Raw genomic sequence first — 13,892 nt, forward strand, 5'->3', positions numbered from 1 at the left:
ATGCAATTGGTATCTTTCCCCTTTTCCTTCGACTTCAACAAGTATGAAGATGCCCATCTCGTTTGCCGCTCAATGAGGTCACAGTAATCCAGCAACCTTTACAAGTAACCAAAGTTGCTTTCATCACATATGGACTTGGGTTCCTTAGCCCCGGATGGCCAGCCTCATGCCTGCCACTTTCCGTCTTTTCCTTTCTTTTCCTATCTTTCCTTCGTTTTCCCCTCAAGATCTCAGAACTGTCCGGGAGGAAACTGCCCAGACTGCTGAAACTGTTGAGACTGATACGGTCCATGCTGGTATGGCCCAGGGTGACGAGGCAGTGGAGCCTGTATCCGTTTCCCGTCCAAGAATTGGGCACTTCTACCATCATAGTAGAGATTCCTCGTCTCCATCTGTCTTCTCGCCTCAAAAGCGGCACGCTCCTCTTCATCCAGCGCGAACGCCTTCTTCAGCCACCCAAACGCGCTTCGCTTTTTCTTCAGTGATTTTCCACTGTTGGTCTCCTGGCTCGCTGTCGTTCCTGTCGTCATGTTGCTCCTCACGCTCATGCCCATAGCAGAAGGGAGGTTCCGTGGCGGCACCTGGTGAAGGTGACCGAGTGGTTGTTGTGGGGACTGGTATGGCGACTGATATGAGGCCGATTGTTGCCCCTGCGCGCTATACTGGGTTCCTGAAGTGTGCGGTCTTTGTTGCAAAGGTGAGTGCGGGCTCGCCTGAACAGGGCGCCAAAACTGCATTCCGCTCTCTGAGTGAGGTGATGAGACAAATCCGGGATGCATGAGTGCTGGCGGCGGCGGAAAGTCGGCAACTGTATCGAATGATGCAATTGAGTTGACATGTGGTCGCTCCATGTCCGATCCATAAGCAGAATCTGATGTTTGGTACGTTCTGGACGTTGGGAACAACGAGTCTCGATATTCTGGTGAGTCGGGTCGAGGTATATGTATCGAGTCCGGCGGTGTCGTCTTCTGTGAAACTCGTCGTCTGAATGAGGATTCTTGCCCAGGATGGACTACAACCTCTGGCAATGATTCGGGCGAAATTCTGTGGCTTTGCTTTGATGTTGGTCTGGAGTCTCTTGTCTCGACTGGAGCCAATTTGGGCCTCGAAGGTTGCGGTCTCAATTGGGGTGACTCTGGTATCGTCCTGTGGCTTTGCTTTGAAGATGGTCTTGAATCTCTCGTATCAGCCGGAGCCAACGTTGGCTTCGAAGGTTGTGGCCTAGGCTGGGGTTGTGCTGCACGTGGATTATACACCTTTGCCTCCAATGTCGGTTCCTGAGTATAGACCTTTGCATCCAATGTCGGTTCCTGAGTGTAGACCTTTGCCTCCAATGTCGGTTCCCGACTATACACCTTTGCCTCCAATGTCGGTTTCTGAGTATAGACCTTTGCCTCCAATGTCGGTTTCTGAGTATACACTTTTGCCTCCAATGTCGGTTCCCGACTATACACCTTTGCCTCCAATGTCGGTTTCCGAGTATAGACCTTTGCCTCCAATGTCGGTTCCTGGCTATACGCCTTCGCCTCTAATGTCTGTTCCTTCAGCTTTCCAACGATGGACACCGGTAATTCCGGCTTGTAGCTGACCGGTTCATCCTTCGGCTTCGGGCGGTCGAACACGCGAGGAGAGGGAAGAGGTGATGTTTGTGGTGTATACGTTTTGGGTTGAAGGAGGTAGACCGGCTCTTCTTCTTCTTCGTCTTCTTCTTCATTATCATCATTTTCTTCTCCATCCTTTTCTTTTTTCCCATCTCCTTCTTCCTTCTCCTCCTCCTCCTCCTCGTTGATTTCTTCCCTGTTCTCAGCTGTCTCAAGCTGATATAGCGCAGATTGAGAAGGAGCGGGCTTAGAGATCCGGTGAGAGTTTCGGGCTGGCGGGGGCGGAGACTGTATTGGAAGTTCCAATTCTGTTGAAGACCTATTTGAACTATTCTCCACTGTGCCTTCCTCTTCTGTGGTATCCTTCGATTGGACTGTCGGTGGGACACCCATTGACGTTGAATGCGTAGATGTACGAGTAATTTTTAGATCGAAGTATGAGGTTGGCGACGACTGCTTGCCCTCCAAGATCGAACTGAGCCGCAACGATAAGCGAGGGGGTGTATTTGGAGTTTTGGCGATGGGAGACGTCGGGGGTGTTGTAACCGAGGATGCGTCGGATGCATGGGGGCTATGACGCGGTGATGTGAAAGGCTCGATGGTGAACTGGGAGGATGTCAGCAAAAACAAAAGGCATTTGGAATGGAATGCAGCATCCTTGTTATAGATAGAGGACACTCACTCGTGTCTTTCGGCTCACTTCACCCGCCCTCCGCTCCATCTCGGAAATGATGCCAATCAACTGGACAATTACTCTATTTAGAGCATTGCCCTTCTCTTCCAAGTCCATAAACGCTTGAAACCACCCATCGGTATTTCCCTTCATTGCATTAAATATGTCGATTACGTCTGGGCGCTCTTTCCGCCAGCGACCGTGCTGCTGTTCCGCCAGATACATAGTAAAATCCCTCGTAGACTCCAGCCCTTCGGTAATATCATTCATGATTTGCTGAAGGGCGACCTGTGTCCGGGCCACGATATGCTCGATTTTCTCGTTTCCTTCGATAATTCTAAGCCGAAAGTTGCGATCCTCCAGCATCTGCTCGAAAAACTCCATGTTATCCATCGGCAACCTTAGATGAATGATGCGCTCGTTCAAATCTTCGGTTGCTAAGCCAATATCCTCTAGGACCGTCTCCAGAAACTCATCCACCTCGTCGATATGCCCTTGGAGAATTGTCACGACCGACATCTGACTGTTCGCCATCCCGTTGAGCAAAAGATAAACGCCGAAGGAGATTTGTGACATTAGTCGACGCAGCTCATGCGTTTGTTGCCCCGGACGATAGCGCCATTGGGCCGCTGGGGGCTCGGCCGACTTGTCTTGCTCCAACAACTGCTCTCGACGGGTTTTGGCGTCGCCGGTACGCAATTTGGGTTTTGGGGTCGCACCGCCCTGGGTGGCTTCGAATAGGGATTCTGCAAAGGCTTCTTGCATGAACGGAATGGGATGACGGGGCGCTGGTGGTGGTCGCGGTTGCGCTTGTGGCTGCGGCTGCTGGCGCTGCTGTCGTTCGTTCCCGTAGTTTAACTTTTTTCTGTGCCTGTACGACTCGGTTGGTTCTGCGTCCGAGTTGGTGGCTGTCCCTGCGTCCTCGGTCCCTTCATTATCCGGAATCAGGACGATGGGAAACTGGCCATCCGGACTGAGGAGTGACGATCGGCCCATGATAGGCACTTGTGGTGTGGATAAAACCACTGGGTTCAAACTTGAGATAGGCAATCCAAAATAGCACCGATGAGGAGCCCGAACTGCGAGCTTCCCATGGGCCTCGCAGGCGACGGGGTTCGTTTGACTTCTCTGTGGCGGCGATCGACAGCGACGGCAGCGTGTGGGATGAACGCGTGGAGGTGTAGACGATGGCGTGGCACGGTGAACGTTCCGTCGAAGGGAATGGCCAATTTGGGAACGGATCTGCCAGGCCGAACGAAGCCAGTGCACCGGGCCGGCGCTGGCAATCACCCACTGCAGATGCACTCAGTGCTGCAGGTACCCGCAATCTCAGCGAGCTGAGGACCCTCCTTCAGTGGGACAGGTGCAGCTGTCAGACGGACAGGGCGGGTCGGCAGTGGAAACTGGGCAAGCCTGAAGTTCGGATTTGAACGCCTTCCCGTCAATCGCGATATCGAACCGGACCGTGTGCCTGATGTCGAACCGCGATGCTGTACTACGTGTAAGGTAGGTAGCGTAAGGTAAGGAATGCCGTGGCGGTGGGCTCTGGGCTGTCCAGTTGTCGGCAAAAGGCGGCGGGAGCTGGATTATCGGGACTATCAGGACTATCAGGGTGGGAATCGGAGGGGTCAGATCGGCAGAGGTGTAAATCACGGTCCTTCCGGGTAATGGTCGGTCTTTATGGCGTTGTTGGCGTGTTTGGTGGTTGCGGGTGAGACGCACGGCGGTCAAGTCGTCATCCGATGTAAGTGGTTTGGAACTTTCAAGGAATGCGTAACGGACGCGGCAAAAGGAAGTAGCGCTTCACAGGTTGCGTCCAGGCATGGACAGTTCAACCGCGAGTTGTTGGTGAAAAGGAGAACAAAGACAGGTCGAGTTCGCAAGCGAAGCGAGGAATTTCATAGCACTACCTGAGAGCTGACGACCCATGGCGCCTGGAAAATGTCCTTGCCTAGACACCGGCAAACAGTGATAGCAGAAAAGCTGGGGAAAATAAAATGAAGCTCAGGTGAGCCGGCGTCGAATGAGAGCGGAGGGCAAGCCAGTACCTAGTACCCAGGGGAGGGAATCCAGGTCTATCGAAATGGAGCATCTGGCCGGGCCCCATCGAGCATTCCCGTCCGGTTCCTGGCGTGGTCCCTGGGTCGTCCCTGCCCCTAGAGCTGGGTGACTGCAATGGGAGACGCTGTCCGGTCGAGATTGGTCCGGTATCTCCAGGGCACATGCAACTGGATGCACTGCAGCTGTAGGAAGCCAACCGTGCCCCCTGGGAGGTCAGACACTGGACATTCCGACCTTCTTTTCCACATGTGAGTGAGCAACTGCACTGTTACTGTCATAGGTATCCCCGTCGATTTCGACTAGCAAATATCACGGAACATCTACTTTTAGTTCAGTTGGACTCAGATGAGAGAACCAACAGCAGTTCCGTACTTTGCCTTCAGCCAGAGAGGTCAGGTCGAGTCCCCCCCTCGAGCCTCTTGGGATGCCCGCTTTGCCTTCGTTTTCTTTTCCGCTTTGGGGATCTACATTTCCCGGCGCCTATGCAGTACAAGGAAGGAGCCAACCTCGCAAAAGTATGCAGCTCGGTTGCTGTCCCTTCCTCGGCCAATTCCACGTTTGTTCGGCCAGACTTTCATTTCCACATTCATCTTGCAGTCGTTTTCATCCATTCAATCATATAAAAAACCAGTTAAATTGGGTTATGATGTAAGATGGATTTGCTACTACGTGCATTGGTTTGGATGTTCCATTGTAAGTTTGCTTCATTACCGCCGTCATATGCGCCAATTTGGAGTACATACAAATCCTATAACAGCTTGGTGCGCATAGCCGCAATGCAATGGAACTCTAACGAATTTTTAATTTTTTTTTAGAGAAAAAACAGAAAAAAAACCGGTGTTCCCTAGGGCGGTTACAACCAGCTTTGACCCAATTTGTTCCGCTTCCCGAAAGGGCTTATTGCCGCGCTGTAAATAGGAATGGGATATCACCTGCCTCCTCCTCAGGGGACCCTGGACTAGGTCCTCGAGACCCCTTTCCCAAGAGTGCAAACTACCTACTTACGTACAGTAGCAACCCCAGGCATAGCATTGGCAGTGTCAGGTCTACCTCTACGGCACACAGCCCCTCCAAACGAAAGAACATCGTCAATATACTTGCATGTCTTTATACAAAGGATTCTTTTTCAGGAGCCAAGAAAAAACCATCTTGACACTCCGCTTGTATTTGCTTCCCAAGTACATCTATCCTCGTCTATCCTGTTGAACTCGTGGTTGTATACTGCATACAATGACATTTTCACCTGGAATAAAACAATCATGGACCGCATACCCACACATGCCACTCAGCACTTCAAGTTAATGCCCTTCCTCAACTCCGACTGCCTGATCTCAAACATGACCTGAATGCCAACGAACAGGGCAATGCATGAGCCCGTGAGAAAGGAGATGCCTAGACGAAGCAAGTTAGTGCACCAGTCCAGTCAGGCAAGCAAGCAGTGAAGCAACATACCAGACAACCCCCTAAACAGGCCCTCCCAAAGAGCCTTCATAGCATCAACCCCACCGCCAAAGCCGACCACGTTCGCGCTGATCATCATCAACACGTTTCCGACCGCGCCCACGCAGCACAGCATCCTGTAAGCCGTCGGCCTGCCCTCCCACTTTTTGCGCGGGAACAAATAACCGGCGGCGATCTCGGGCAGGAAGAACGCGACAATAAGCCAGCTCCACACAAGCAGCTGGAAATCCACGTCGTGCCAGATGGCCACGAACATGAACACGGCCAGGTACGTGATAATCGAGTATGCCGAGCTGACAAGCGTTCTGAAGTTGGACCCACCTAACGGGATGTAGATGTAGCGGAGCGTCCATCGATAGAAGGAGCGGTGCCAGGAGCGCCAAAAGGACAGAGTGCTGTAGTTGTCGCTCACGCACCGCAGCATGTTCTCGGGTGGGTCGATTCCGTCCACCAGGGCCCAGAAGCGGAAGAGGCGCCAGGGAACCAGCAGCTTCAGCCAGATGATGTGCAGCTTGAAGAAGGAGAGCAGGGCGATCTGGGCGGGCGTGTACGAGGACCAGTCAGGCCGCGCGTTGGAGATGGCGTTGACATAATTGAAGTGCAGCACGAACTCCATGGCAAGGAGTACGAGCAGACACCGGATGCCGTACTTGACGGTGCGCGAAAGTTCGATACTGGCGGACTGGTATCGGCACTGCGAGATGTAGTCGTTGAAGGTCAGGATCGGGCCGGCCAGGTACAACGGGGCGTAGATGGCGTAAGCGAAGTAGTTGCGGAAGGAGTAGTTACTCTTCGGCGCTGGAGTGCCGACACGGTCGCGTTCGGAAAGGCTGGCAGGGTCTAGTTGCTTCTTCTTTGGTGCGTTAGCATGAGCGCAAACTGGAATGTAAGCCCAAGATTTCGTACCTCGATAGGGCTGCCGCCCTGTCTGTCCATCATCCAGGCATAATCGAGGTTGAAGCTGATCAGTCGGAGAATGGTGATATTGAAGAGAATGTGCCACCGGTTCAGGAGTCCTTGTTGGCTGTCCATCCAAGAAGCAAGCTCAAGCAGGCTGTCTGGCGCAAAGGGAATCAAGTTCACGAACGTCTTGAATCTGTAACCATCGTAGACTTTCATAGTCACCAAGATGTAGAGGTTGAAGATCCATGTCGCCCATGGGACAACCTTTCTCGGGAGCCTAGTTGCAATTTGGTAATTCAACCACAAGAGACCTAGGATTTTAAGCCCGCTAGTTCCGTGGAGGGCTGTGAGGAGAATAGCACCAAAGAAGGCATCAAACGATATACGCTGCTCTAGTCGTGCCTCGGCAGCTCTGGGTGATGTTTCAGAGGCACCAGGCTCAAGTCGTGTTGGCTTGAATAGCTTCCAAACTCGGCGCAAAAGCGGCTGCACAACGAGTAGTCCAAAAATATGCGGTATCTTTCCCCTAATCGTTCGTAGCTGGATGTCCGATACATCAACCTTGCGACCCAACATCCAGCCGTCTGACAGATAGCGTTGGAACTTCGGGTACCTCGGGTCGGATTCCCTGGACACTTCAAAAGGAACCCAAAACATGTAAGGAATCGCAACCAAGAACACCAAGTAGTATAGATAGAACTCGGGTGTGCTCCATTTTGATCTCTCTGCTTTCTTTCCCTTGCTCAAGCCGCCCTCTTGTGCTCCGTGTGGATCATTTTTCGCCTCGGCCGCAAGTTTGTATGGGACGGACGAAGGTGTTGTGAATCGTGTGTCGAGCGTGTCTAGTTGGTATATGCTTCGAATGAAGCCGATGATGCCTCCTCCCATCTTCCAAGGTAAGATGCGCCGCACTTCAGAGCATAACCGAGCTGTGATGATGACGTGGGAGTCGCGAGAAAATGTGTTTTACTTCGAAGCGTCACTGATTCAAGGTTCGTTCATCCGGAGTGACCTTTTTCGATGTCGCAGATGATGGTTGACCTCGTCTTGGGTAAGATCGGTCCTTCAAGGTTCACGATGGCTTGATTTCGTGTTGACTTGGCGCAAACGCTGTCCGATAGTGTGCTCGATTATATGCGGGAAGCCTGCGAGTCAATGAGCATCTTGAGTAGACCTGGATATAAATAGTCCCTACTTTGATATTGACCGCTTAATGGTTGTGGCGTTGTTCGTATTGGAGAGCTGTCCTTGAACTATTCAATCAAGCGATGCGACGAGCGACATGGATAACAAATGGTAGGTAGTTGTTCTAGGTAGCTCCAATTTCCCCAGAGAGGGGCGCTGTAACTTTGCAGTTGGTAGCAGCTGGCGTGGGGCTGTGTCAGCCCAAGCCACGTGTGTGTTGCCCTTGAGTCTCCCTCGGCGTCCATTACACTAGTTCTGTTCAAGTTGCCCGGCTTGTCCGCCTGTTACTGAGTGGAAGATACAACGAAGACAAACCTAGGTAGGTAACCTAGTCCCCTTTTTGCCTGGTTCTCTGCGTTGTTCCAACGGTCCAGACTCTGGTCCCACGAAATGGTACAAATCTATATGGGAGTCGTTCGTGAAAGAAGCAAGACATCTTCTTCCAAACTTGGCCTGAGCGTCGACGAGCAAAACAGAAACCACAAGTGGCAACAGCAGAGCGGGCAACTGGCAAGTTCTGCTCTCTGTCCGCTGCTTCGTTCCATGTTTGAGATACCCCTGAGTGACCCGTGCCCCTTTTGCACGTCTGCTACGTAGTACATCCAGGAGAACGGAAGCCTGCGTACATATCATTCGTCAAACCTGATGTCAGCCCGTTTCCTGCAGAGTTGCATTCGGCTTTTTGCTGTCCTGTCCTGTCTCTGTGAGGGCGAAAAGGGTGATCTTTACGGCAGAGCCGCAACATAAGGGCGGGAACGTGTTTCTCGGGTCCCATCTTGCAACACCTTCCTCGGCTCGGATTGCGAGTCAGTTCCGGGCAAGAGATTACCAGATTTGACCGAAGCCATCCTAGAGGGGTCAAATCAAGTTCTTGCCAGTCCAGATTACTCTTGGATGTACAATTCGCTGACATATAAGCGCCTTAAAGAGTTTCATCTTCTTTCAGCCCGGCAAGTTGCAGGTGTTTGGGAGACGAACTCGAACTGCAGATGAGCTAGCTAGGTACTTAGTGTACACAAGGTCACATACCTAGGCATACACAGGTCCTGGATCAGAGACTATTTCCGTCCTACTACCCTCCAGACCCGAGCACTGAATATGAAAGCTACATCTACCTCTACAGTACCGTCAAACCTACTTCTCGAGAGGTCTACTCTAGACACATGTAACAGATCATTGAGACAGATGCCAACCAAACTTATCATCATACATCAAGGGGAGACGGTGCTGCCCTATGTCCTACCAATACGCGGCGGGGGTTTGGCTGCGCAGCTCACCATCCAGTCACTCCAAGTTGTGTCCATTCTGTAATTGGACCCCTGACCCATCGTCCCCTCCCCAGACCCTTGAGAGTCCCTGAGAGTCCCCTGACTGCATCCCATCCATCAATGTAACTCCACTGGAAGGCATCTGGCACTCCACCAGGCACGCACCCCTCTGGCCGGCTGCCTCTCAAAGGGCCCCGGCCATCCTTGTCGCAACTGTCCTGCACGACCATCAGCGGCTGCCCCTCGCTAACAAGCGGCCCGGGGTACCTGTAGGCGTCACAGAAGCGAGTTTGCAGAAGAGAAGGTGTTAATGTCGGGTGCTGCCCGTTAGACGCCTGATTCTATCCCGGACATTGGTCGGAGGGAGACCTGCCCAGGTTTCCCTTGAGCTCCATTCGCGGCCTCAATTGCCATCGAGTACAAAGTGTACGTACGACATTGTTGCCCGGCGGGAATGCAACTTCCTTCCCTTTCACAACACGCGTTAACAGTTGTCGTGCCATCATGCTATCCTCACATTTCCCTTGATATGAATCGGTGTATCAGATCCATGTGCCCAACATAAAATTCGACTAACGACGACCCATTTTTTCTTCCTCTTTTGTCACTGCTAAGCCGGCCCAACCGCAGCGGACGGTAGCGGGTGGTCCACTCGCTCCGTTCCTTTATTTGATCGCCGTCACAGTGTTCACGGGATCTCCTTCCTGTTTTTCTGTCCCTCCTACCGACCGTAACCTTTTCCCCAATTCTTCGATTCCCGCCTTTTCTGGTCTTCACTTGGCTTGGAAACTCAGGCACTCCCGGGCGCCGACGACTTTGGCTCAACATACGGTCGTTTCTTTTGTCGTCGGCACAGCTTGACCCGGAACGGGTCCCGAACCTTGTTGCCCCTCGCGGCCCAACGACTTCGCAGTACCATTCGACACAAGGAAATATTATGATCCATTTTTTAGTATACTGAACTCCCGAACACAGTCGACTATACGTACAGCTCGCTTCTTTGTTTGAACGGGCGCGATCGCTTCCCCCTTTACGCGAACGTGCTGCACCTGCATGCGGACATAGACCGTCACCGTCATCCTGCTTCCGAACGCGGCGCATAAGGCAGGTCCTGAGTGCATAGGAAGATGGCATACAGTGGAGGATACGAAGGAGGGCCGGGAGGACGCCAGTACGGCGGTCAAGCACCACCACCTAGAGGACCGCCGCAGCGCGCATACACCGCTGGACCTGGCATGCCACAACAGCAGTACACTGCGCCGCCGCCTCAGCAGCACTACGACCGATATCAGGAAGACTATGGCTATGGCGGCGGCTACAATGACCATGGGGGTGGTTATGATCAGGGATATGGAGGACAAGATCAAGGTTACGGTGGACAATATGATGACAGAAACTACCAGAGAGGCCCGCCAGCGCAGGATTACCCTCAGCAAGACTACTTTATTCCCGGACCCAATGGCCGCAATGGACCCCCTCCTGAAGCTGCTGCTCCCGGTCCCGGCCCCGGCCGAGGTGGACCACCCATGCAAGGTGGCAGAGCCGGGCCCGCTGGTCCGATGCGTCCTCCTGCAGACAACGGCAGGGGTCCTCCAGCTCCCTATCCGCCGCGTGGTGGCGGCTACCCTCCGGGCCCAGGACGGGGTTATCCGCCCCAAGGCCCCGGTGGGAGGCCAGGCCCTCCGGATCGAGCTGTGGCTTCAGATCCCAGCGGTGGGTCTCATGCTTGCATATAGACTTTCCAAATGACTTCACTGACAATCTTCCAGCGAACCGCCGGCCACCCATGAATGGCCCCGGTCCGGGTCCCGGTCCCGGCCCTCTGAGTCCTGAAAACCGTGGTTTTGGTGGTGGTAATTTCCGGGGCCCTCCGGGAGCGCAGCGAAGGCCTGATGTGGACAATGTTGCAGCACAAATGGATGGGATGAATCTCTCGATTCAGAGGCCACCAACAAGAGGACCTCCTGGGCCTAATGGTACTGGACCGCAACGTGCACCAATGCGCCCAGATACCAGGGACGGGTATGGAGGGCCGATGCGTCCTAATACTAGAGACGGCTATGGAGGACCAGGACCTGGAGGGCCGCAAATGGGACCGCCCCAGCCATACCGCCCTCAACAGGACATTCAAGATCAGCGGCGAGGCCCTCCTCCTGGCCCGGACTTTGGCCAGCCTGGGGTATTTCAGGATGGTGGCTTTGGTCCACCTGGGCGGAGTATGACCATGCCTGCGAGAGATGATATGGGATTTCAGCCTCCGCCGCAGAATTTCATGCACCAGAGCGACAGTGTCCCTTACAATGGTCCTGTTGGACGCGCGATACAGAGACCAAACACGGCTCAAGGTGCACGGGCGCCACCGCAGAGGGTTTACCCGTCTGACCATGGAGTTCCTCCATTACCACAAAACAACTACGACCAAGGGTACGGGAACCGACAAGACATAGCCTATGGAGGTCAACAGCAACAGCAGCAACCCGGTCCTGTCGATGATTACTACGAGGACTATTACGAGCCTACTGGCAACGGCGGGTACCCAGCTCAATCAGATGGCCCAAACTTTGATGCCATTTCCCCTCACAGGCATAAAGATTCTTTTGACCAGCACATGCAGCCTAATCAGATGCAGCACCAAGCTCAACGTGGGCCTGGCCGCCTACCGGAGATGTCTCGGGCCAAGTCTCAACCTGACCTGCGAAATTCGCAGACGGCTGTATTTGAAATGGCAGGTGATATGCCCCCGATACCCATGATGCAACAACAACAAACGGGGGGCCCGCGTGGTTCGCTTGAAAGTCAGAACAGTCTTCACAGGCCGTCCCCTAATGGTCAGCCAGGGCCACTGCCACCAGGAGCTGGTATAACTGCTCACCCAGCACCATACAGACCCGGGCAATCTGCGCCCCCTCAGGGACCGTATAACTCGGACAATTTGCCATTGCATCCTGCTCCAGTCCGCCCAGGTCAGATGCCCGGCTCTATGGTCAATTTGAATGACAGGCCCCCTCCAGTCAGGAACTACCAGGCTGCTATGAACAGTATGCCTGCTCCTCCCCCTCTCAACAACCAACCTGGTCCTCAGCCGATGCAAGGTGGTCCTGGTTCGCCGCCCCCTCCCACGAAACCAGTCGAGCCCAAGGTTACTGTGGAAGAACTGGAGCACCTGCGGGCCATTGTCAAAAACGATTCCAATGATCAACAGTCTGCTCTTCGGCTTGCTAAGAAACTAGTTGAAGCGTCAGACGTCTTGGTCCCAAATCTGCCTGACCCCAAGGCTCGCGCTCGTTCTCGGGATCGCTACCTTGTTGATGCTCACAAGATTCTTCGCAAGCTTGAGAAGGCCAGCAACCCAGACGCCATGTTCTTCTTGGCAGACAGCATCGGCCGTGGGCTGTTCAGCTCTGAGCCCGATCACGCACATGCTTTCTCGCTCTACCAGTCCGCCGCGAAGCTCGGCCACGCGGCAGCAGCCTACCGCACCGCCGTCTGCTGCGAGATCGGCAACGATGAGGGCGGCGGGACCCGCAAGGACCCCATCAAGGCTATCCAATGGTATAAGCGCGCCGCGACGCTGGGCGACACCCCCGCCATGTACAAGGTTGGAATGATTCTGCTCAAGGGACTGCTGGGTCAGCCGAAGAACAGGCGGGAGGCCATCAGCTGGCTCAAGCGGGCCGCCGAGCGCGCCGATACCGAGAACCCGCACGCCCTCCACGAGCTCGCACTCCTGTACGCTAGCGCTGAGCCCGACGACGTTATCCTCCGCGACGAGGCATACGCCTTCAGCCTGTTCAAGCAGGCGGCCGAGCTGGGATATAAGTTCAGCCAATTCCGTCTGGGCGCTGCATATGAGTACGGTCTGTTCGGCTGCCCGATCGACCCGCGGTTATCTATCATGTGGTATAGCCGCGCGGCGACCCAGGAGGAACACCAGAGTGAGCTGGCGCTTTCAGGATGGTACTTTACTGGTAGTGAGGGTGTGTTGCAGCAAAACGATACCGAGGCGTATCTGTGGGCGAGAAAGGCTGCCATGGCTGGGCTGGCCAAGGCCGAGTTTGCCATGGGTTACTTCACGGAGGAGGGTATCGGTGTGCCAGCCAACCTTGAGGATGCGAAGAGGTGGTACTGGCGGGCTGCTGGTAAGTCTTTTTTTTTTCTCCATACCCTAACCCCGTCCTTGCATCCATTGAGAAAAGTTCATTCACTAACCAACTATCTGCATCGATACAGCCCAAGACCACCCCAAAGCCCGCGAGCGTCTAGAGGAGCTCAAGCGATCAGGAAAGAACGGGCCGAGAAACCGGGAGAAGATATCTCGCAACAGAAATTCGAGGCAGCAGGAGGGTGAATGCTTGGTAATGTAAAATCCGTAATCATATAAGGTCAAATGAATCCAGGGGGTGGTACCTAGCCGGCCAATTTCCCTTTGGGAGGCAACATCGTATTGCGTTGTATTTTGGGAGCTAGAATATGTAGAAGAAGTAATCTATGCACACCCATACCCGGCCGATGGTTCATGCCGAGGTTCCTCATACACTGGAATTTGATGATGGCTCCTGTTCACTTGCCTTTCCAGGAGTCCTCTGCCATTGTACGGGGCAATTCATCGTCATCTTCGACGCTTGACACCTCCTTCTTTCTCTCAACAGAAAGTCGACGTATAAAATTACATCATATTGCCATAACATCATCAAGCACGGTTTAAGGCGAGGCATCTCCTTAGTTCGTACTTTGGGCCAG

The 13,892-nt window shown here is 53.7% G+C and overlaps 3 protein-coding genes across 4 annotated transcripts; 1 reads left to right on the top strand and 2 right to left on the bottom strand.

The window, feature by feature from the left end:
* Positions 1-25: 25 nt before the first annotated feature.
* Positions 26-4,201, bottom strand: NCU02590 (hypothetical protein). The gene is made up of 5 exons (XM_959900.2): positions 2,284-4,201; positions 1,356-2,207; positions 1,255-1,322; positions 1,020-1,177; positions 26-871 (listed from the first exon to the last, which is right to left on the bottom strand). The coding sequence occupies exons 1-5, from the start codon at positions 3,268-3,270 to the stop codon at positions 231-233; spliced, it is 2,706 nt and encodes a 901-aa protein (XP_964993.2). The 5' UTR covers positions 3,271-4,201; the 3' UTR covers positions 26-230.
* A 1,004-nt stretch (positions 4,202-5,205) lies between these two features.
* Positions 5,206-7,986, bottom strand: NCU02591. Of its 2 annotated transcripts, none has more exons than XM_011394674.1 (4): positions 7,895-7,986; positions 6,703-7,844; positions 5,788-6,646; positions 5,206-5,727 (listed from the first exon to the last, which is right to left on the bottom strand). In XM_011394674.1, exons 2-4 carry the CDS (start codon positions 7,585-7,587, stop codon positions 5,621-5,623), a joined length of 1,851 nt encoding a protein of 616 aa, XP_011392976.1. In that variant the 5' UTR covers positions 7,588-7,844; positions 7,895-7,986; the 3' UTR covers positions 5,206-5,620. The 2 variants fall into 2 exon arrangements, with proteins under 2 accessions (XP_011392976.1, XP_011392977.1); XM_011394675.1 differs by having other exon boundaries at positions 5,463-5,727; positions 5,788-6,649; positions 7,895-7,919.
* Positions 7,987-9,514: 1,528 nt separating this feature from the next.
* NCU02592 (chitin synthase activator) lies at positions 9,515-13,844 on the top strand. Its single transcript, XM_959902.2, has 3 exons — positions 9,515-10,865; positions 10,922-13,291; positions 13,383-13,844. The coding sequence occupies exons 1-3, from the start codon at positions 10,280-10,282 to the stop codon at positions 13,514-13,516; spliced, it is 3,090 nt and encodes a 1,029-aa protein (XP_964995.1). The 5' UTR covers positions 9,515-10,279; the 3' UTR covers positions 13,517-13,844.
* The last annotated feature ends 48 nt before the right edge of the window (positions 13,845-13,892 follow it).

Source organism: Neurospora crassa, linkage group I (genome assembly GCF_000182925.2).
Source record: "Neurospora crassa OR74A linkage group I, whole genome shotgun sequence".
Classification (NCBI taxonomy): Eukaryota; Fungi; Ascomycota; class Sordariomycetes; order Sordariales; family Sordariaceae; genus Neurospora; species Neurospora crassa.